This window comes from Elephantulus edwardii, unplaced genomic scaffold (assembly GCF_000299155.1).
Source record: "Elephantulus edwardii isolate Elephantulus edwardi_28Jun2011 unplaced genomic scaffold, EleEdw1.0 scaffold00006, whole genome shotgun sequence".
Classification (NCBI taxonomy): domain Eukaryota; kingdom Metazoa; phylum Chordata; class Mammalia; order Macroscelidea; family Macroscelididae; genus Elephantulus; species Elephantulus edwardii.
Genome location: NW_006399756.1, coordinates 35,461,781 through 35,486,303, shown reverse-complemented (window position 1 = coordinate 35,486,303; position 24,523 = coordinate 35,461,781). Strand labels below are relative to the sequence as shown.

At 41.4% G+C, this 24,523-nt stretch overlaps 1 protein-coding gene across 1 annotated transcript in view; it reads left to right on the top strand.

Annotated features, from left to right (window-relative positions):
- Nucleotides 1-24,523, top strand: part of ENTPD1 (ectonucleoside triphosphate diphosphohydrolase 1) — a 64,564-nt gene that overhangs the window by 35,893 nt on the left and 4,148 nt on the right. Inside the window, exons 5-9 of the mRNA XM_006880209.1 lie at nt 6,617-6,776; nt 7,544-7,783; nt 9,137-9,274; nt 20,377-20,493; nt 23,861-23,992. Coding sequence (XP_006880271.1) covers nt 6,617-6,776; nt 7,544-7,783; nt 9,137-9,274; nt 20,377-20,493; nt 23,861-23,992 — 787 coding nt within the window. The remainder of the gene's footprint in view (nt 1-6,616; nt 6,777-7,543; nt 7,784-9,136; nt 9,275-20,376; nt 20,494-23,860; nt 23,993-24,523) is intronic.

Here is a 24,523-nt window from a genome sequence, read left to right as displayed (position 1 = left end):
CTTTGGTGTAGTCACTCTGTCAATCCATTTTGCTGAAAGTCTTCCTCTCTCTTGCTGACCCTGTACCTTTCCCAGCAAAATGCCTTTTTCCAAGGATTGGCCCCTCTTGACAACGTGCCCAAAATATATGACAAAGTTTTCTCACCTTTGCCTATAAAGAGCACTCTGCTTGCACTTCCTCCAAGACATACTTGTTTGCTCTTTTGGCAATTCATGGTCTATTCAATACTTTTCACCAGCACTACAATTCAAAGGCATCAATTCTTTGTTTTCTATACTCATTTTCCAACTTTCAAGTGCATACAAAACAATAGAAAAGATGATTACTTTGGTGTACACTTTAACCTTTCAACTGACATTTTTGTTCTTTAGGACTTTGGACAGGTCCTGGACAACAGATTTGCCTGAAACATCTTTGATTTCTTGACTGTTGCATGTTGATTGTGAAAAGAAGTAGGATGAAATTGTTGACAATTTTAATCTTATCTCCATATATCATGATGTATGGAGATAAGATTAAGTCTTATCTATTGGTCAAGTGGAGAGGATTTTTGTTTTCTTGATGTTGAGATATAACCCATATTGAAGGCTATATACTCTTTGATCTTCTGTACAAGTGTCTCAAGTCTTCTTCACTTTCTACAAGCAAGATAGTTTCACTTGTACATCACAGCTTGTTAATGAGCCTTCTGCAATCCTGATGCCTACGTTATTTATTTCTGCTCTTATTTTTATAATTTTAGTTTTTTTAGTGGGTGTTGGAGTTTCTTGCCATTCTTTTTCAATTTGTTGGAGATGTTGGGCTAGGGAGTCAATGTTCATTTTTCCCTGACTTTTAATATGTTTGCTTATTGCTATAAATTGACCTCTGATTACTGCTTTGGCGGTTTCCCAGAGGTTTTAGTAAGTGGTGTTTAAATTGTCATTTGTTTCAAGAAACTGTTAAATTTAATTTTTTATTTTTTTTAATTTTATTTTTTATTTCGTCTCATGTTCAAGCAAGGTGTTGTTCAGCTTCCAAATGTATGGGGGTTTTTTTCTCCTTTATCCTCTTGTTATTAATTTCTAGTTTTGTAACATTTTGGTTTGAGGAAATGCTTTGTATTATTTCTATGTGGGTTGTTTTGTGTTTTTTTTTGTTGGTTTTTTTTTTTAAGTCATTGATGCTTGCCTTGTGTCCTAAAATGTGATCTACTCTGGAGAATGTTCCATGCATGTTGGAGAAGAAGGTATACTGTGGTTTTGGTATTTTTGTGTGTGTGCACTAGTCTATACATATCTTTAAGGTTGAGTTGGTTTATTGTGTGGTTTAATTCTTAAGCATCTTTGTTGAGTTTTTTCCTGGTAGTTCTATCTTTTCTCAAGAGGGGTGTATTGAAGTCTCCAACTACTATTTCCTTTTTCAGTTTTGTTAATGTTTGTTTTATATATTTTGCAGGTCTTTCATTTGGTGCATAGATATTTATTATTATTATGTCCTCTTGTTCTATGGACCCTTAAGTATTAGGTAGTAACCTTCCTTGCCCTTTGTGATGGTTTTTGCATTGAAATTTATTTTATCAGAAATTAGTAGTGCTACTCCTGCTTTTGCCATTTGCTTGGTATATTTTTTCCCACCCTTTTATTTTTAGTCTTTATATTCATTTTTCAGGTGTGTCTCTTGTAGACAGCATATTGATGGATTTTGGGTTTTTTATCTAATCTGCTACTCTTTTTCTCTTCAGTGGTACAATCAAACCATTCACATTCAGTGTGATTATTGAGAGGCAGGGTTTTATTGCTATCATTTTGAGTTCTTTCTGGTGGCGTTGCTAGTTACTTTTGTCCATCCTGCTTTCTGTGGCATCTTTGTAAGAAGGACATCTCTGAGTGTTTCCTGCAACACTGGTCTTGTTTTTACAAACTCCCTTGGGTTCTGTTTTTCTGGGAATATTTTTATCTCTCCTTCATGTTTGATGAACAATTCTTCTGGGTACAGTATTCTTGGTTGACAGTTGTGTTCTTTGAGTTTTAGACATATGTCATTCCACTGTCTTCTTGCTCTCATAGTGTTTGCTGAGATATTGACACTTAATCTTATCTGCTCTCCCTTATAGGTTACTCTTTGTTTCTCCCTCACTGCTTTCAGAATTCTCTCCTTATCTTTGGTTCTGGCAAATTTGACTATAATATGCCTTGGTGTTTTTCTTTTGGGGGTCTATTCTATATGATGTTTGCGCAGCCTCTTGGCTCTTCCACAACTTTTTCAGTACCTTTACTTGCTTTTTCCTGTTCTGGGATTCTGATGATGCACATGTTATTTCTCTTGATGGTGTCCCAAATTATTCTTAGGTTTTCTTCTGTTTCCTTCTTTTTTGTCACTTTTTAAAATTTTATTTTATTATTTTTTGTGTGTGTACTGTCAAATCAGATCTGACTGGTACAGCAGGAGATTGCCCCTCCTTCTCCAGCAGAGCATGTGGTGGATTTGAACCATGCGCTTCTGGGATTACAGTGCAGCTTCTTGCCACTAGGCCACCAGAGCTCCCCTGTTTCCTTCTTTTTTTATTCTTTTGGCTCAGTCAGATCTGTGGTAACAATTCTATCTTCTATTTCACTGATTCTGTGTTCCATCTCTTCAACTCTGTTCATGTGTTGAAGAAGAATTAATGTCTTTGAGATTTGGTATTGGAAAAGAGTGCTGAACATCTCATGGACGGCCAAAAGAACAAACATATATGTCTTGAAGAGTGTGTAGCCTGAATGTTCTTTGGAGCAAAGATGATGAAGCTTTGCCTCACTTACTTTTGGCATGTTGGCATGAGGGGCTGTTCCTTGGAGAGGGACATGATGCTGGGAAAGGTAGAGGGTTGACTAAGAAAAGGAAGACTCTTGACCAAGTAGATTGTCATGGTGACTTCCAGGCTCTAATGTGTCAGGAAATGTGAAGATAGCACAGGATAGGACAGGGTTTAGATCTGATGTTCATTGGGTCACAGTTGGTCATACTTAACTGGCATCTAACAATAACAACAACAATTGTTCTTTGTTTCCAACGTATGCATTCCAGTCACCAATTATTATTAATGCATCTTGATTGCATGTTTGATTAATTTCAGACTGCAAAAGTTGGTGGTTGCAGCTCATAGTGACCCTATGTACAACATGTCTGAAACCCTGCTCTTGAGCTAATTTCATTGTCTCTAAGACACCTATCCCCATTACTCAAAACACTGAATCAGTCCATCTCATCTGGGGTCTTCCTCTCTTGGGCTATCCCTCCACCCTTGCAAGCATGATGTACTTCTTCAAGGACTAGTCCCTCCTGGCAACATGCCCAAAGTATGTCAGATGGAGCTTTGACTTTAGTGGCTGGTGTATATATTTAAATAATAGTTGTATTAACAGATCTTTCTTGTATGTGTATAGATAGTATCCTATCACTTAAGCATGACAATTCAGGATAGATCTTGAAATGTTCTTTCTTGAATGCAACACCATTCCTCTTCAATTTGTCATTCCAGGCATAGTAGATCATGTAATTATCTGATTAAAAATGGCCAAAGCCAGTTTGCAGCTCACTAGTGATCTTTATAATTTATTTTTTAGTTCCATTTAATTCTTTACAACTTCTAACTTTTCTAGTTTCATTCTTTATACATTTCAGTTTCCTGTTATTTATTAATGAAAGCTTGCAGCTGTTTCTTATTACTTTATTAGCAAATGAAGATCCATTATAGAATAAAAGCCTTTTCCCACCCATACCATTAAGGTAGCCTGCTTTGAAAAGGGAGTTCTTCCCCAGTTGCATTTTGAGTGCCTTCCAACTTAAGGGGCTCTTGTAATGGCAGTATATCCTACAGTGCACTTTCATAATAGGATTGTCAAAGGTCTGTTATTTCAGGAGTGAATTACTAGTCTTGCTTCTTAGTCTGTCTTAATCTGGTAGCTCCACTGAAATTTGTCCACTGTTGGTGACCTTGCTGGTATTTGAAATACCAGCGGCATAGCTTCCAGCATTACAGCAGCATGCAAGCCAGAAAAATATGGCAGAACAACAGACGACTTAACACCTTATCTTTGCTGCCAAGGCCCTCTTTAAAGTGTCAAAGAGCCAGAATGTAATTTTAAAGACCAAGGTGCTTCTGACTTTAGCCATGGTACTTTCACTTTATTCATTTGCATGTGAAAGTTGAAGAATGAATAAATAAGACCAAAGAAGAATTTGTGCCTTTTAATTATGATATTTGCAAAGAATATTGAAAATATCATAACCTGCTAAAAGAACTAACAAATCTCTTCTGGAAGAATTGCAACCAAAATTCTCCTTAGAAAAAAAGATATTGAGCCTTGCACACTTTAGACATGTTATCAGAAGGATCTAGTCTCTGAAGAAAGAGACTTTAACAAAGAGCAAGGGCCATGTAGGGACGACCATATCTGACCTACTTCTACCAGCTCTTCTTCACAAAGGAGAACTGTCCCTGTCAACAACATCTGCAACATAAAACTAATTCCCATGAAATCAGACATGTCTTCCATACTCTCACACCTCTTTCTACTCATATTAAGACCAATCTTACTGCTTTACTTGGTCCAGAATCTGATATGATAGCTCACAGAGCATACAGAACCATACCAGGAATCAAAAGGCTATAATTCAGGTTAGCAGAATATCATCACTCAGTCAGGAGTCTAAAATATGCTCATTGGCACCTCAGCCAAGAACCTCAGGCTTTAGGCCAGTGTTATAAAGCTCTCAGTCCTGCCAATTATGGCTCTTCCTTTTCTCCCATTCCCCAGTCCTCTAATAAACTTGAGCAAAGGCTCTTAGCTCTGGTTCCATGGTGGGGAGTAGGGGGTAGCAGTCCCATGGCCAGCTCCACCTCATGTTAGATCCCTGGTCCTCTTCATTAGCCATTGATGCTGTAGGTCTGTCTGGTGCAAGAATCTCTGACCCCAACAGGCATACACTGGATGCCTGCTTCTTCTTTGCCAGTGATGAGACTCTCAAATTCTGCTGCTAAACCACTCATTTGATAGTAAAACTAGCTAATACCCTCATGGATTGGTGAGACTATCTAAGCCCCTTGTGAATAGGCTAAAACACCATGTGTACATACTCCCACACATCCACGTGGCAAAGTCAGTCAATGGCTACAGATAACCATTTTGAACAAAAAACCTTAACATCACAGACATTATGCTTGGGAAAGTGGAAAGTTAGTGTAAAAGACAAAATTGATTAATACGGTGACTACAAATTGTGATGATGATGCAGGAACAGGCAGGGCTTGGTTCTGTTGTACATAATGCCACTATGAAGTGAAGGCAAATCAACAATACTTAACAACAAAACCACAAGATAGCAGCAGTCTCTTACCCAAAGGTACTCATGCTACGTGATCTAGATGTTGGAAAGAAATACATCCCATTTTCATTTCTGACAACCTTGGAAGACTCTTTCAGCATCCATAAGCCCAATGTTCCTTGGGTATTTATGAGAATGTTGTCACCAGTCTTTTCCTGGATCTTGAAGGTTCACCACACAGGGCCAAAGGGCATACTCTGCAACTAGCTCTTCTTTCTTGGTGATACTGGTTTCCTGTCTTTAGTTTCTCTCTTTTATTTCTTGTAAGGAAAAAGGTGATACAAGACATGCCCAGGGGAAACTCCTCTTACTACTGACCAGTGCTGCGGCTTGTTTAAGGCCGTTATATTCCATCCTAGGCCCCTAACAACTGATTGTCTGGTCACACTTAAAATCGTATCATGAAGGATGATTACATCAGTACTTAACTGCCTCTGGTCCTGTCTCATTAGTATCACTGATGCTGGGATTTACATATAGGATAATTATGTAATACCGAGAATCATGGCCTAGTTAAATCAACACATATTTTGGGGAGGATACAACTCAACCTGTAATACACTGTTATCATGGCCACAGTTATTTTAAGAGCTTTGGGAAATTTATTTAGCCTGAGGATAATGGAATAAAATTTGCATTTTCAGGTGACCAACCTGCCAGGGGGTTGGGGATTTGAGTTTAAAGAGAGAGAGTCAAAAGACTAGGCTTCACATCTAAAGGGAACTCTGGTGACTTAGTGCTAAGGAGTTTCGCTGCCAACCTAAAGGCACATGGTTTGAATCCACTAGTTGCTATGGTGGAGAAAGATGGACAATCTCCTCCGGTGTGATGTACAGCCTCTGAAAACTCATTAGAAGGTCAGCTATGAGTTGGTTCTGACTTGATGGTACATAACAACAACAACCATCTCATCTAGAAGGAAGACTTTTTACTGACTATGTGGGAGTGACCCTATCTTTCTGTTAATTATAGCAACCTTACTTCTTAGACTTGCCAAGAAATTTTGACTGAAATATGTAGGAGTAGTCATAAAAAGGAGAAATTTGGTGGTCTCCTGGGTAAGGAATTGCACTGCCAACCCAAAGGTGTGCGGTTCAAGTCCACCAGCTGTTCTGAGGGAGAAGATGAGCAGTCTTCTCCCATGCAGTTCACAGTGTCTGTAAACCTACTGGAGAATCAGCTGTGATTTTTGTTTCAAATCAAGGACATATAACAACAACGGCTATTAAAACAAGGACAATTAACTTCAGCCCTTTCTTTGTGTAGGATGGAAAATCAGGAGTTGTCAGACATGATCCTATCTTCAGTGACAAGTGTCTTCGACTCCTACCCCTTCAATTTCCAGGGTGCCAACATTATTGAAGGCTCAGAGGAAGGTGCTTATGGCTGGATTACCATCAACTACTTAATGGGAAAAATAAAGGAGGTGAATATTTCACAGCACTCTTGGGGCAGCTCCCTGGGAGGCTGCTGCCATTGCTCTCTTGGATAGTCCTTGTGTCACTACCCAGAACAAATGATGGATGAATGAGTGAGTGAACAAATGGATTTTCACACCTTTCACTCTTCCCACCCCCCCCCCATAATTTTAACAGTCACCAGGGGTAAAATTCTTTTCCAAGATTGCTATTAATAGAATAAGTCATGTCTTCACTTTAAAGAGACTACATTTAGTGGGAAACAGGAGGAATTTTAAATATATCTTTAAAAATAAGAATAGTTATTATTTATCTGGTACCACATGCCCTGTGCTATACTATAAGCACTTCACTTATGCTGTGTGATTTCATCTTCAGAAAAACCTCAGGCACTGTTATTACATGTTACTCCCATGTTAGAGCCTCAAACTGAGGCCCTAATAGTATAATTAATCTCTCCAGGGTCATGTGGCTATTAAACAGCTGAGTAGGCATTTTGAATGTAAGTCCATCTATCACAGAGCTCTCGTTTGCAGACACTAGGCTCTACGTCTTCTATGTTGCTGCAGTCAGAGCTCTGTCTTTGAGATCCCTCAGTTGCTGCTTTTGGTTCAGTTGCTGCTTTTGGTTTAATGAAGACTAAGGACCTTTCAGTGAGTTTTGTCTCACTCTTATGCCTCTGTCCCTTTACCTTCTAAATTACTCAAGTCCAAGAAGCAGTGTGAACGGGGATGACCAAAGACCTCTAGCACCCAGTGGCTGTACTCTTTTTCAGAAAAATATTTATAAATTCATACCTTGGAGGAAAACGGAGAGTCCGGCAACCTATGGAGCCTTGGACCTTGGGGGGGCCTCCACACAAATCGCTTATGTGCCCGAAACCACCAATAGTGTTTCTTCAGACAAACTTATGCACTTTCGTCTCTACGGAAAGAACTACACTGTGTTCACCACCAGTTATTTGTGCTATGGGAAAGATCAAGCCCTCCTTCGGAAACTGGCCAAGGATGCTCAGGCAAGTATAACCAAATCCAGACCTCCCCTCCCCACAGCTGGGCCACCAGACCCCACACAGCCTCTTGTTTTCTTTCTATTTCAGCAGTTGATCTGAAGTTGGTTACTGTAGATTCCAAACCTTTTTTTCCAGTCTGCTAGCAAGGAAGGCTGCCTATCTGTCCCACATCATTTGTTCCTGTAGTTCCAAATAGGGCCCTCCTTTCAGGCAGGATATCTAACTACATCTGGTTGGACTCTCTGATTTGTTCCATCTAGACATCATCTCCTGTGATGTCTTTGTTTACTGCTCTATCTCCAAGGACACTTCTCAAATATTTTCTTAGCAAATAACTTCTCATCCCTATGGGGCTGACAATGAGAATTACACACCAGGACCCTGTGAAGAAGAAGTATACAATTGATAAGGTCTTCAAGATTGCTTTTAAAATCTCCATTTCCTACAAATCACAGAAAAACTCAGTGTTGTTAGAAATGACCAGGGGAAGAGGATAAAAAAACCAAAGGGGAAATAGAGCTTATCAACCAGCATTTAAAATCTTGTCCTCAGATGCATTTCTACATTTTGAAGGCAAGAAAAGTTGGACATACACAGTGTCATGCATGTACCATGTGTGTACCAGGCATACCCCAACAGACACACCCAGGGCAAGGGTATCACATCCTCCTGTGCCTTCCCTGCAAGGACAGCCCTTCTGTGCTCTAACACTCTCTTACATAGTAGCCCATTAAACCCCAATGTTCGACAAAGTCTCTTATCCACAGGAGACCCCTTCTTCTCTTAAACATATGGATTGTGGGCTAAAAATAATTTTGATAAGCCCTATTGTACATAAATTAAGGCACCTTCCAGTTTTTGAAGCGTCTAATTTTCGGCCTGGAGTGGGAGGTTGGGAGTATGCAGGTTACTGTAGAACTGACCCAGACTAAGAATCTCACTTTTTAAATTTCTAGTAAATATGCTAAGCACTCAGGGACCATCTGGGATAATGGCACCTTTGGCACCAGTTTTCTATGAATGGCCAAAGCACATTTCCACTTAATTGTCCTTCTGGTACCTGGTCTGCAAATATGATTATTCCCAAGGTTGAAAAAGCAGGGCAAAGACGTAGTGATGTCAATGGTCAGTGCTAGGCTAATATAAGCCACCTGTGCTTTGATGAAGTCAGGCCACCGCCTTCTGTACCCAAAGTATTCACGTGAGATGCCTTCAATTCATTTGTCCATTCAGGAAGCAAAATCTGGAATCTTCAGGGAGCCATGCTTTCATCCTGGATATGAAAGAACTATTAACTTAACAAAACTTTTTAACAACATCTGTACTAAGAGCTATAACGTTAATATTACACAAAGCGAACTTACCATCCAGGGAACTGGAGACTTTCTTCAATGTCGGGATAGCATCCTTGATCTCTTCTCCGTTAACTACTGCACTGACAGTGATTGTACCTTTGATGGGGTTATCAGACCACCATTCAGCGTGAAATTTGAGGTAAGTGGAAATGAATAAGGTGTACAGCAACAGCAACATTGTTTAGGATGGTTTGGGCTTTGAAGAGTTTAAGTAACAGACTAATTTCCCTCTCTTTCCCCTATCCCCCGCCTTCCTGCATAGTAAGTTCTTTAGTTCAACAATGTTAGGACTTGGGTCAGCTTATCTTTTATCTTCTTGACTTTCTTGTAGAGTTAAGATAGCAGTTATTATTCTGCGCATCATATCTTCACAGGCAAAGTCAAAACTTGATATTGTCTTAAGTGTTCCCTTGACATTATTTGAGTTTCTATTTCCTAAATGTCTTTACTTAATCTGAGTCAACTTGATGAGACTGAATAGCAACAACCACCACTGTCCTCATGAAGGAAAACCCTTATCCAAACCATCCAATTGCTGTTTCTCCTTCTGACATTGGAAACATTATTTGCAGGGACCCTGACAGCTTCCCACCCAGTAGCCAGCCTCCTCCTTCTGTCACAAGGCAGGAGTCTCTCCCATATCTGTTTCTGTCCCATTTTGCAGAGATGTACACAAACATCTTTTTTAAGTCCTATGAGCCAGAACTTTATAAACTAAGTACTTCTGAACTAATCTGTGAGAAAGGGGTGTAGATTATAATGGTTGCTTTAAGCTTAACATTCTTTATACCCTGGAACTGAGGCATCTTTTCTGCATTTTGCATTGCTTCCTTCTAGGAGCTCACTACTGGGTAGGCAATTGACAGGGTCTGCTGCAGATAATGTCTCAAATGTCAGAGGAGAAACAGCAATTGGATAACTTGAAAAAGTGTTTCCCTTTATGGAGACAGTGGGTTTTGTTATTAAGGATCAAGTTAGCTTTGCTCCAATGAAGACATTTAGGAACTAGAAACTCAAGGAATCCTAAGGAAATACGTTAGATAGAATAAACTTCATGACAGTTTGAAGATCTGGAGGATTACTTGGATCCCAGCTCCAAATTCTTTCTTGTATTAATGATTCCAAAATGAGAGAAAATATTTGACAGAGGCAGAAGTATCCTTTTCTAGAGCTGGGCAAATTCCATATGCTGGTCCTATAGGAAACTCTGATGGCTTAGTGGTAAAGAGTTGCACTGCCAACCCAAAGGTTCGAACCCACCAGCAGCTCCGCAGGAGAAGGATGGGGAATCTCCTCCTGTGTGACTGACTGCCTCTAAAAATCTGCTGGAGAGTCAGCTATGAGTTGGTTCTGACTCTGTGGTACACAACAACAGAGACCAGGCCTTGTTGTAATTATAATTTAGTAGTACTGACCTAGTGGCAAGAAGCTGCTCTGCAATCCCAAAGGCATGCGGTTTGAGGCCACCAGCTGCTTTGCGGGAGAAGGATGGGCAATTCGCTGCCTCTGACAACCTGCTGGAGGATAAGCTATGGTTTAGTTCCAACTCTACAGTACACACCACCACCAACAACAACAGTTATTGCAAATTTCTCATACTCAACTTATATTGCCATCAAGTTGGAATCAACTCATAGCTGACTATCAAGCAAATGTTCAGAGGTCCAGAGGCTGTAAATAGCATGAGAAGAGCGTGCGCATCTTTCTCCCCCCAAGGAACAGCCGGTAGATTAAAACCATCCATCGTTAGATTGGCAGCGCAACCCCCTACCCACGAGGCCACCAGAGCAAACTGACCTACCATTATCTATTAAGTTCCAGCTACGGATGAAACACTTACCTACAACATACTATCTAGTTCATCAATAGAGATAGCATTCAAAAGCAAAGGTTTCTGTTGCCCTCACATGCTTCTCCCCCATTCTAAAAATGTTAATCAACAAGTGTAAGAGAGGAAAGGATGGATAAACTCTCTTCTTCACATGAAGAGAGCTGAGCCTCCATGGGAAGAAGGAGCCTTATCTCCCTATGAGAACTTCAATGTCTCCCAAGACTTCCTGACTAAGTCCACTGACCTAGAGAGATCTCACTGGAGGGTCCATAGGACCTATGGTAATAAGACCTGGTTAACGCTGTTACTTGTAATTCTGTTGTTGTTCTTATGCACTGTTGAGTCAGAATCTACTCAAAGCTTACCCTTCAGTGGATTTTCAGAGACAGTAAATTGCACAAGAGGACATTGTTCATCTTTCTCCCACAGAGAAGCTGGTGGATTCACACTGCCTGCCTTTGGCTTGGCAGCACAATTCCACACTATGTCTAACATACTTTGGACATGTTGTGAGGAGAGACCGGTCCTTGGAGAAGGACATCATGCTTGGGAGGGTGGAGGGATGGCGCAGGAGGGGAAGGCCCTCTATGAGGTGGATTGATTCAGTGACCGGGGTAATCAGGATGGGTATGCCGGAGACAGTGCGACTGGCACAGGACAGAGCAGAGTTTAGGGCTGTTGTACATAGGGTCGCTATGCTTCACAAGTGACTCGACGGCACATAACAACAACAACAACAACAGGCCACCTGAGCTCCCTCCTTGTATGATCTCTGTATCTCCTGATTCTGGGAAACAATAATGGGTCTAGATTTATCAGGGTTTACCAGGACCCAGACCAGAGCTCTCTGTCCTCTTAAGGTTCCTGAGGGATTTACATGATAGGAAAATGATTGATAATGCTTGGCTCTTAACCAAAAACAAACCACTGTCATCAGGTTAATTCTAACTTGCAATGGCCCTATAAAATAGAGTATATCTGCCCCATAGGCTTTGCAAGGCTCTAAATCTTTACAGAAGCAGGATTCTGCCTCTTTCTTTTGGACCATTAATGGTGAGTTTGAACTGCTGCCCCTTCACTTACCAACCATGTCCTTGAACCACTCACTGTGCCAGTGGGGCTCCTTACTTGCTTATCAATTGGCCTCAACCAAAATCAAAACAGGCCAGACCCTCATCTATATCTTATCACTGAGCTGGCACTTGGTTCCCACCTTGGGCTTCTTGGGGTCCATATGCTGAAAGAGAGAGGAGAAGGCCGGAAGAGGGATTCAGGCTGGCCAGAAGTGCTGGAGACAACCAAAGGCCATTTCAACTCCAGCCACTGCTTGGAAATGCAAATGAAGCTTCTGATCTGAAAGCTCCACATCCTGGAAAGTGCTATCCAATTCCTATCTTTAGGTTAGAGCAATCTACTCCTCACTGAAGTGTGGGAGGAATACTCTTTCTTGTCTTTGATAATTTATTAAACGAAGGTAGTGGTTTCCAAAAGGTAGAGGAGCCTTGAACTCCCTCTGACAGCTTTTTCGTTTGATCCTGCTCCCTCCCCCAGTTTTACCTTAGTTCTTCATAAACTCATCCCTTCTTGTTGTTATGTACTATTAAGTCAGAACCGACTCAGCTTATCCTCCAGCAGGTCTTCACAGGTAGTAAATCGATAGGAGATAATTATCCATCTTTCTTCTGTGGAGCAGCTATGGGATTTGAACCATGTGCATCTGGGTTGCATTACCACTAGACCAGAGCTCCCTAAAACATTCTTCTCATGTCAGTTTATCATCTTCCACTGAGCAGATTTTCTTCTCCGAATATAACCCTAAGGGTCAGCACCTTAACTGAGTCTTGATTTCTTTCCTATTTTTATTCTCTCTCTTTTAATTTCTTCTTAAAACCTTAAGATGTGTTTGCTTGTTAGTTTCTTCTTCTCTAAAAGAGGAACAGTAATGCCTGTCTTATAGATATCACTACTGTTAGGTTGTTCACTTCATGCCACTTCACTTTTATAAAAGACCTGTTTGTAGTACCTGTTTTCACTAACTGAAAGAAGTCTCAAGAGGATTTTCACTTTTATGGAAAAAGACAGTAGTATTGAGTGTTCAGTGTATGTTTCACAGTACGTGATTAACAGAGGCAGCAGGTACCCCCAGTAAGAACCCACGAGCTCCTTCCCTGGGAACCACACTCAAGGATCAAGTCACCATGGCTTTGAACCATAGCTGGGGCTTTATCTTGACTGATTTTGTGTATCCATTTGAAAGGTGTGTTTTAAGGTTTCAGAAACACAGAAAAGATCCTGTAATGAAGTTATGCTTAGCATAAACATGCACATAATTATTTTTATTTTCGTGAATTCAATAAAAACAAGGTGAATGCACTGAACTTGACTGAATCCAACTTCGGTACTATCATAGTTTTTTTTTTTATCAGACAGTCTTGAAGTTGATTTAAATATTCTGTGAACCTGCTCTATACGGATTTGCTTTCAAAATAAAAGTACTACTCTTAGTAATCATAGTAGCACTGTCTTCAGTCATAGCAAACATCTCTTGCCAGTGCTTCACATTCAGTTCTTGAAAATCCCCACGATTAACTTTATATACGCTCTGTTTTATCATATAAGTCCTGCTTCTACAATAGGCTAGTGTTATTTTAGGTTTTAAGAACCTGTTATTATTTAGTAGGTTATTTTGGGGAGCTAAAAATGCTAAAAAAAAATCCCTATAAAATTGAAAAGAAATTCCCATATAAAATTAGTGGCAATTACTTCTTAGCTTTCTGCCATGCCAGTTTATGAAAGGTTTCCTAGGAATGCTGTGTTTTCAGATAGTGAGGAAAATCGGTATTAAAACTGTGAGCACTTTCATCCCCATGGCCGCAGTGGGGCATGACTGCTGGAGAGAATCCAACATTTTAGATACTTTAGAGACATCAAAAAAAGATGGAACATCTGTAAGGAATTACTTATGAGGTGATTTTGGGATTATTTTTCGAAAGTCCCATTGTGTCATTTTATAAAAAGGAAGGGTGGAAACAAATTCAGTAAGGAACTAGAATTAAAAAGTATTCCAAATACCTTCGTTTGCATATGTATGTGTGTGTGTATTTAGTCCTGAACTTCCTAGATTAGGACAAAAATGAAAAAACCAAAAAACTCCAAAACCCTAAAAGAACCCAAGCCCCTCTGTGGTCAAAGAGATTCCAGTTCGTGGTGACCCTGTAGAAGCCCCTCAGAGCATCCAAAGCTGTCAGTCGTTATGAAAGCAGAGTGCCTCATCTCTCTGTTATGGAGGGCTGGGAGATTTGAACTGCCATCTGCCCAGTTAACATGCTAATACTTAATGCCCCATGCCTTCGGGGCTCTTGTAGCCGAGAGGAAAAGTAAGTCTAACACAATAAAGCGTTTTCATTCTACCTTGCACACAAGATCCTAGGACATAGCAGAACTATTAGAATTAAAGCCCATGGATATTTCACAAATGATTTTCTTAAACATTGCCACTGACCACATTTTTAAAAAATTACAGTTTCTTACAGCAATTTTAATCCAAAGGCATAATATTAAAGAGACACAACTCTATCATGACAGTTTGTGACGGATTGAGACAATACAGGTTTTTAAAAATCCAAATTCATGGGAAAGACTGAATTCAGTATATCCAGAAAAGGGTATTTAGATATATATTCTTTAAATTATCTTCCATAAGTATTAAAGCACTAAGCGAGCCACTGAAAGTTGACGGGAAGCAGGCCTTTCCAGACTGCGCTCTCTGAAGACAGCCTGGGAATAAGTGTCCCTTTTCTGAGTTGTGTTTAAATATGAACCCACAGGTTTAAATACTTATCAAGGAAAAGTAAGATTGATTGCTAATAAGAAAATTAAGAAATTACAAACTCTCTTAGGTTTTGCTTTTCTGGGAATATCTTGATCTGTCCTTCATATTTGATGGATAATTTTGCTGGGTACAGTATTCTTGGTTGACAGTTGTATTCTTTGAGTGTTTGATATATGTCCTTCCATTCCCTTCTTGCCTGCATGGTTTCTGCTGAGAAATCGGCACTTAATCTTATCTGTTCTCCCTTATAGGTTACTCTTTGTTTCTCCCTTGCTGCTTTCAGGATTCTCTCCTTATCCTTAGTTCTGGCAAATTTAACTATGATATGCCTTGATGTTTTTCTTTTGGGGTCGAATCTATATGGTGTTCACTGAGCTTCCTGGATATATATTCTCTCATTCTTCATTATGTCTGGGAAGTTTTCCTCTAGTAATTCTTCCACAACTTTTTCAGTGCCTTTACTTGCTTCTTCCTTTTCTGGGATTCCAATGATGCGCATGTTATTTTTCTTCATGTTGTCCAACATTATTCTTAGTTTTTCTTCTTTTTCCTTCTTTTTTGAGTCTGCTTTTTGCTCTAGCAGATCAGTGGTGACAATTTTGTCTTCGATTTCACTGATTCTGTGTTCCATCTCATCAACTCTGCTCATATGTCCCTCCATCATGTTGACAGCCTCTGAAACGCTGGAGCTTATATTTTGAATGGTGGATTCTTGTTTTTCCAGTGCCGCTAATGCCTTATTTGTTTTCTCCGCAATGTTTTGCATTGTTTCTTTTAACTCCTCCTGGTCTTTGCTTGTAACATCTTTTAATTCATCAAGTTTGTCTTTCATCCATTGGAAATATTCAGTCACTTCTCTTTTAAGTTCTGTGTCAGAATTTTCCAGGAGCCCTTCTGCTTTCAGGGTATCGGTTTCTCTTATGTCATCTTTTGTGAGTGACATCTTGCTTTGCTCTTGAATATTGTGTGGGATGGTTTGCTTTCTTCGAGACATTGGCATGTGCTCTTGAGATCAGATGGGTAGCTACCAAACTTGTGCGTTTCTCTGACTTTATGACTTCAGAAAAATGTCAGTTCAGCGCCTGCTAGGGCAATCTCTTGTTGCTAAAACAGGTCAAGGTACTCCTGTTTAAAGGCAAATTGATTGCCCAGACGTGTAGGCACTGGGGTGGAGCCAAATGGGGTGAGGCAGGGAAAGTGTTGGGTGATCGCAAGGGCAGGTCAATCACTTGGAGGACCTTGCTCAAACCTCTGCTGTCTCCGTTTGTTCATGACAGGAGTCCTAACTCAAATACCTGCTGTTTCCTACCCAATGGTTTTCTCAGTGTTCCCTGCCTGGTGGCACTTACGCAGGTGCCCTCTCACAATAGCCCCTGCTCCAGCAGGGTCCTGGATCCAACGGGATCCGAAAAGTCAAGGTCAAGTTCCCACCCACCCACTAGCCTCTAGCTGGTCTGCAGAGTTCACAGAAGCCAGCTGGCTGGCTTGTTTTGGGCAGTTGGTGTAGCCCAAGAGAGCTCGGCCAAATTCCCCACCTGTGGGTGTGCCCTTAGGTGCTCTCCCGGGTAATCAGCAATGCCCCAGTAAACACAGATAAGATCCTACCAGCCTTTCTCCTGCCAGGTTAGTTCCTCAACAGCTCGCCTGATAGCTCCGGGTGATGTCTGGATCCAAGGTGGAGCCCCGAGGTCACAGGGCTGTGGTGGGGGTTGAGATGCCTGGTTGTGGAGCTGCAAGGGGGGTGGGGGAGAAAATTAAGAAATTGACTGTAGATTTTTACATCTTCTGAAGGCAAGCTCAGGAATTCTTAGAGCTGAGTCAGCAAAACCCATGAGAATTAGCTTTTGGTCCTTCCTGAACAAGAACACTTGCTGGATGAGACAGACATCCGGTGGCCTTCCTCAAGAGGAAGATGAACATGATTGTGAATTGGGAGACTTTTAGATAGCTACCTACTCCAGCCACAGGAAGAAGATTTATGATGTGAAATCGAACCACCTGAATCAGATCAGGATATTTTTCTTAAGCAATAAAGAAGAAAATGGTTATTGTTACTCAGTATATTTCTTGAGATTAAAAATGTAAATATGTTGGATTTTAGAAGTTTATTTTTCATTATAAAACATCTGCAAATAAATGAAAATTATTCACTCCAAAATTTACCACCCCATTCCACCAACATTCTTTTTTCTGTATTTGATCCTAATCCCAGTTGGTGTAAGCAATCTGCCATTATAAAATAATTCTCCCCCCCCCCTTTTAGGGACTAAAAAGAAGGATTGTCCATCCACTTCTGAAATATAACAGGCCTTCTAAAACCCTCTGTACAGCAGAGCACACTTACATTAGACTAGCAGATATGGCAACTGAGGCTGAGCCCTCAAATTTGGAAACACAAAGGAGGAACTGGGCCTATGGGGGTCGGTGTATCGGAATTAGTGAGACTGGCTCAGGACAGTAAAGGTTTCAGAGCTGCTGTACATAGGGTCACTGTGGGTTGCAGGCGACTTGATGGCACATAACAACAAGGGATTAAAGAGCCCACCATAGATTTTAAACCCCATCAAGTAGATTTTTGAAGAATATATAAAGAAAGAGAAATTTCCACTTTGATGTTGATGTTGTTGTTTTGTGCCATTAAGTCACCTCTGACTCATAGCGACCCTCTGTACAACAGCCCTAAACCCTACTCTATTCCTTACCAATCTTATTATATCCAAGATGCTTATCCCCATTACCCCAGTGACGGATTAATCCATCTCATCAAGGGTCTTCCTCTCCTGCACTGTCCCTCCACCCTCCCCAGCATGATGTCCCTCTCCAAGGACTGATTTGCCTTGCAACATGTCCAAAGTATGTCAGACGAAGCTTCAGAACCTTTGCCTGCAAGGAGCAGCCTAGCTTCACCCTCTCCAGGACGAACTTGTTTGTTCTCCTAGCAGTCCATGGTATATTCAACACTCTTCTCCAGCACCACAGCTCAAAGGCATCAACTCTCGTATCATCCCTAGTCATTGTCCAGCTCTCTGATGCATAGGAAGTAATTGCAAAGACCATGGCCTGTATCAGGCGCACCTTAGTCTACAGACTGACATTGTTGCTCCTCAGTACTTTGGAGAGGTCTCTGACAGCAGACTTTCCCAATGCAATTCGTCTTTTAATTTCTTGGATGCTTGTACCAAGAACATTGACTGTGGAGTCAAGCAAACTGAAGCTGTCAACAATCTCAGTCTCTTCACCATCTATCATGATGCTGCCAATTGGCCCAGTGGTGAGAGGCAGACAGCACTTTAAAAAAATGAATGTGAATACACTGACTTCGGGTCAGGGGAAGAGGGGCACATGACCTTATACTAGGCATGGCAGTCAAAGAAACATGAATAGACATATTCCCATGGTTGACCCTTGATTCTTTATAATTCTAAGACTTGACCTCTATTGTGACTACAGAGCTGCTTTTAAGAACTTTTTTCCAGAGTAGAGAAATAAGACAGTTATTGCAGTGATAAGAAGCTGCACTGCAATCCCAAAGGCGCACAGTTCGTAGTGGAAAGAAGCTGCACTGCAATCCCAAAGGCATACAGTTCAAATCTACCAGCTACTCCATGGGAGGATTGCAGCACTCTTTCTCCCATGTGATTTACTGCCTCTGAAAACTTTCTCGAGGGTCAGGTATGAGTCAGTTCTGACTCGACGGCACACAGCAACAATAACACAGACAGTATTTTTTTAAAACTTCTTGAAATTTGATCCAGGTGTTTGTGACTGGTTGCTGACAAACTGGCTCCAGCTCGTGGCTGGCTCAGATTGACTCAGTGCTGTGGCATCTTCATCACTGTCGGTGTGCCCGAGGCCACTGGTGTGGCCGCTGGGTATTTTGAGTGCCTTCCAGCCCAGGGGCCTCATCTCCCAGCACTTTCTCAGACAGCGTTCTGTTGTGATCAGAGGATTTTCATGGGCTAATTCTCAGAAGTCCATCTCCAGGCCTTTCTTCCTAATCTGCCTTAATTTAAAAGTTCCACTAAAACCTGCCACCTGCGGTCAACCTGACAGGTACTTGAAATATGCATGCCACAACTTCCAGCATGATAGCTACATGAAGCTACCACAAAACATTACACTTACAGAGAGGAGTGGTGGTTGTGATAGTTAGATCATATCTATTATATCCTCTATTATTTGTGTAATGCCATTATCCCATATTGCATACTGCTTAGCTGCTTTTATTTATAGAGAAGACACTCAATCTGATCTTTGCAGACAGGCCAATATGAAGAAACAATGCTGAACATATCTATACTCACCATTCTTTAGCCTACTCTTAAACCTCAAAGAGTCACAAAGCTCCTGAAAATTTGATGAACGCAAAAGCTTTTCCAAACAGGAAATGAAGCATGCAAAAAGCTTATGAAAATTTTTGCATGCAGTTCTGAAGACATCATGAATCCGCTGAGGTGGATGCTTGAACCCCAGGTAAAGAGTCCTTTAGAGAGCAAAAACTGTGTCAAAACTTGAGAGTAAAACACAACATGGAGTCCAGGAGTAAACACTTCACAGGAGTCAGAGACCAAGGCTGTTTAGCAGCGTGGAAAGCACACACAGGCATACGCAGGAGAGAGATCACCTTCATATTGAAGCCACCCCTTCCTCTTGCATGCTTCCTGCTGAGGCAGAGCCAACCTAATACTTGAGACTCTAAACTCAGTATGTTCGAGAAGCTTCAGTTGAATAATCACATTAACTTTGCAGTAGAGGGTAGGATGTCAAGTGGTCAGTTAGGGGGGAAATGTTACTACTTAGACAGCAATGCTTGCTCTTTCTGTGATCTCCACCACTTCCTTTAGATCTCTTTTTAAGTCTATAAGTAAACATTTGGTTGGGACTGTGAGAAGTATTTTAAGCTCTATGGATAAATTTAGCTCTCTGGCTTTGCGACCTTGGGAGGTCTGGACCCAAGTGAAATGTCAGTTGTTTTAACAACCAGCTGTACTTGTGATGACAATGGTCCACATGATAAAAATCCTTGGCGATTCCATCTTGACTGAAGAGATGACAAATGGACCGGACGTACTCTGTGCGTTTCCCTGCACAAGGGCTCTGGATTAACCCAAGGAGAAGAGATCTGGGAGCTCCAAGTTAGCTTCCAGGAGCTTGAGACTTCCAGGGCCTGCAGAGCGGTGGGATGGGAGAGCGATGGGACTGACTGCTCAAAGAGAGCTGGGTTTCTGTTCACGGTGATGAAAAGCATTTGGGACTGAAGAGTGGTCACAGAGGCACAACATAGTGTAGTTAATGTCACTGAACTGTACATGTGCTGATAGCTACCTTTTTGTTATATTTTACCAAAGTAAGATTTTTTTTTTAAGATTACAAAATTAATGGTCCCATAGTTTAAAAAATGTACACCAGCAGCACAGAGTTCCCTCTTCCAGAAAGGAAACAGCTCTTGGGGCTGGGTTATCAGTTGGTCAGTGAAGGCACACAGCAGAGATTCCAGGTCTAGAAAGAAGCCTGGCTCCTAGAAAGCATATCAGGGTCCCCCTGGGGGACTCGACCAAATTGCCTTTTTCTTTTGCAGGCATTTTCAGCTTATTACTACTCAATGAATTTTTTAAACTTGACATCAGATAAAGTTTCCAGTTGGGATATGACCACTGAGAAGATGAAAGAATACTGCGCTATGCCTTGGGACAAGGTAGGTGACTAAAACAACAGCTGTCACGTCACTCTGTGCTCTTAGTAGGACGTCAGTCGTCTCGGAAAATGGTTCTCGTTTTCCCTGGCCATGACCTGACAAATATGTTAGAGAAGCCCAGATGGTGGGCGCTGTTAGGGATGCTGAGGAAAGCGCCTCATCACACCTTTTTTTCTATCTCATTAGCTACATGTCAGAGACGATTTGACAGACAGTGGCTGAAACAAAGCAGCTTCTATTTCTTTTTCTCACCTAACACTAAGTCTGGCCAGAGTCAGCAGACTTGCTCCCAGTCATTGTGTCTGCAGTTTCTTTGTTTTGCCTACTTCCTCATGGTTATGAGGTGGTTGCTGTAGCTTCCGGAATCCCCACCATGCTCCAGGCCAGAAGAGTAGAGTCAGATACATCCATTCCATCCCAGGAAAGCAAAAGCCATCCTCAAAGCCCCTCAGCACTCCTTCCTTCCCATCTCATCAGCTCGAACTGGATGAGAAAGAAGGCTGCAGGATTCCATGACTGCATCCAAACCTTAGTGTAGCCTCGAGTGGCTTCCTGGAGCCGGTCACTTGATTGCCAACTCCTTTTTCCCCAACCCTGAAATCAGATTTCTACTAAAAGGGAAAACAAATGCTCATGGAATCTTCCCCAGATGCCATTGTGCTAAGATCTTTTTATCACTACCCATGTTCAGGTTGCTTCCTACTTAGAAATTTAAAATGAAAATTCTTTTATTCTTGTTTGAAGCACTGAGTCCATTCAAAAACCAGTGGTTCCTGGTTGAAAATTTCCAGGAAGGAGCCAGGTACAGGGTCCACTCCAATTATAAAAGGCACATCACCTGGGGTGGCTCGAAAGAGCAGCTGTTCTGCATTAACACTGTTGCAAGAGTAAATAGCGCTTCCATCCTAAGAAAGGCAATTAATTAAAAATGGATGTTTGTCCCTGTTTGCACTTACAAAAGGGAAAAGAAGGTTGCACAAGAGCCTGGAGATTCGGAATTCTTCTCCAGTTTTCTGCCGGAGTTAGAACAGGAAGAGGGTTGAGGGCCTTGAGCAAGAGCTGCTCAGATATCTCAGTGCTTTGTAGTTTACAGAACTCGTAAGACTTAAAACCTGCTGCCATCAAGGATGATTGCGGCTCATGGAGACCCTCTGTTGGGTTTCCAGCAAGCAGAGACCGCGTCAGTTTTCTCCAGCACTGCACTGGTGGCTTCCAACTGCTGACCATTAATGCTAAGGAGCCCAACTCCAAACTTCCTTCATCACTTAGGGGAGGCTTTTAGTAACGATGGTGATCAGTGAAGGAGCATCTTAGGTCACAGGCAACTCACGAAGTATATTTAAGCTGTTTATTTAAAAAAAATGTTAAAACTGAAAGCTTTGCTAGGCTTCCTCTCCTTACCCTTATTTCATTAGTCTGGGGTGGGAATGCTCATATGCAGACCTATATGCCTATGTCTATTCTATATAAGGAATAATTCAGAGGCCCTGAAGGGAAAGTTTGAAAGCTCTGCCTATGAGAGAAATACAGAAACTTTTGTGAAGGGCGGAAGCACAGGGTGAAAACTGCATCCTCTTTTCACAAGGCCTAGAACACGGCAATAACAAGATGAATTGACACAGTGACTGAAGCAGTGGGTTCAAGCGTATCAGAGATCGTGAAGAGGGCAGGACCAGGTTCGGCTTGTTCACAGGTTTGCTGTGAGTCATAGTTGATTCGATGGCACTTAAAGATGATGACAACAAAAAATTTTAGAATAAAACATCACTGTAATTCTTGTAAAAAGTTTAGACTTCCAGGTAAACACTTTTAAAATCTGTATAATGCATAACTGTTAGCAGAGTTGATTAGAGTTCATACTGAGTAAAGCTAAAGGCACAAAGGTTTGATTTCTAAATGACTCTAATAGTGCCAGCTTCAAAGCTCCTGCATAAATGCATGTTGGCTGTACGTGAAACTAGCCCATAAATGAATCTGTTCTTTCTTTCATTACGTATAAAAATAATGCTCATTCAGTCAATTAAAGAGAGAGAGAAGGTTCCAAGGGCCCAGTATGATGTCGTCTATAGAATTCTGAGTTGTTTCTCTAGTGGTTTGAGTCCCCCAACACTTCTGAGGGAGACAGATGGCAAACCTCCTTCTGTGCAATTCACAGCCTCTCAAAAACCCATTAGAGGGTCAGCTATGTCTTGGTTCTGACTTGGCAGCTGAGTCTTTAGAGAGTTTGAAAATGTTGCAATAGGAGCCATAATCTCCCAACTCCACTGGCACTTATATGGAAACCATCATTTTTGGCAAGTCCTCTGCTTTGTGGGAACTGTCTTCTTGCTAATGTCACTAAGAGGAATGACTGATCCTCATGTGCGGCTCAAGTTTGGGTCTGTCCCTTCTAGATACCCTTGGCAGAGAACTAACAATAGACACATAGTACGTGTTTGTTCTCAGCCAAAGTGAGCCGACAGGACAGAGCAGAACTCCTTAGGATTTCTGAGGCTGTAAATCTTTAAGGAACAAACTGTCACATCTTTCTCCCATAGAGTGGCTGGAGGAGTCCATTTGCGGACCTTTCTGTTAGGAGCTCAGTGCTTAACCCACTGTACCACCAGGGATTCCTTCACATGGAAGTAGGGCGAATAAATACACCACAAATTCGAGGAGGGTCCCGTATGTGTGAGTCAGATGGAAAAAAGTAGAGGCGGTTAAGAACCCAGAATAGAGAGAGGGTGAGATGTTGGCACTTTGAACGGTCTTTAGCAAAATGGTGCCTAAACTGGGTTCCAGAGCTGTGCTTCTCAAACTTGAATGTGCACACAGATCTCCTGAAGAACATGTGAAAATCTGTGTCCCAATCCAGCTGGACTAGAACGAGAACTGCTGACAGTCTCCCAGAGGATGTGAATGCTCCTAAGTTCAGTGACAAAACGAAATGACAAGGCTTCTTACGACAGCTCCCTTAAGATGTCTGTAGAGATTCTGGCCAAGACTATCTAGAAAACTCTAACTAAGCAAAGATTAATGGATTTATTTTGTTTAATATGTAGGCTTTACACAGCTTCTAAAACACTAATATGATTATGATTTTCCAAGTTTAGGGATTGAATGGCAATTCTAAAAGATCTTCCGGGCTTCTTCTGAACCTGGTGGAACACGGGAACTCTTCCTCTCTCCCTTCACCCCTGCACCTATTAACAAAGTGTCCTTAACTATAAAGTCTTCACTCAGGAAGGAGTGTAGCACCCACCTATACCCCAACCCCATCTGGAAAAGACAACCCTCAGATCTGCGTGGGCTGTCCGCTCTAAGAGTAGAAAAGAGGGCTAGTGAAGGTAGTGCCTGTGTGTAAACACGGTGTCCCCTTTGCTTGCAGGTAAGCAACGCGTTTGCTCGAGTGAAGGAGTCGTACAGGAGTGAATACTGCTTTGCTGGCACCTACATTTTACTTCTCTTGAAAAAGTATAATTTCACGGAATACTGGAATCAGATTGATTTCATAGATAAGGTAATTTTGGGTACTTGCTGTGTTGAGGGGAGGTCGTTGGTAGTTATGGAGGCAGTTTGGGCCTTGAAAGAGGTGGTGGTACACTGATTTACATTTAGGTTGGTGTCTTATGCCGGCGTACTTCACTTCTAACCCAAGTTGGCATCTCAGGTATGTTAATTGGCTTCCTGTGTTAACTGAATCACCTTTATGCCAACGTAACAGTGACTGATTTCTTATAAAACAACTCCAAAAAGGAAATGTTAAATTACTTTAAGCATTTCAGTAGCCACAGTGATTGTGTATACTGACTGTAATATCCATCACAAGGGCCCTTTCCTCATGAAAGGAAAAGATTATTTGCTCTAAGGGATGAAAGACCTTGTTGGTTTTGGCTTTTAATGCCAACTGCTTCTGGGACAGCCAGTCTGAAAGCTCTATGTGAGGAAGAGGGGACTGAGTAGTTTTGAAAGGGATTAGAAACATGCGCCCTAAAATGTGCAACAATGAGTGAATGGAAATCCAAGTTCTCTATAAACTTTCATTAAAATC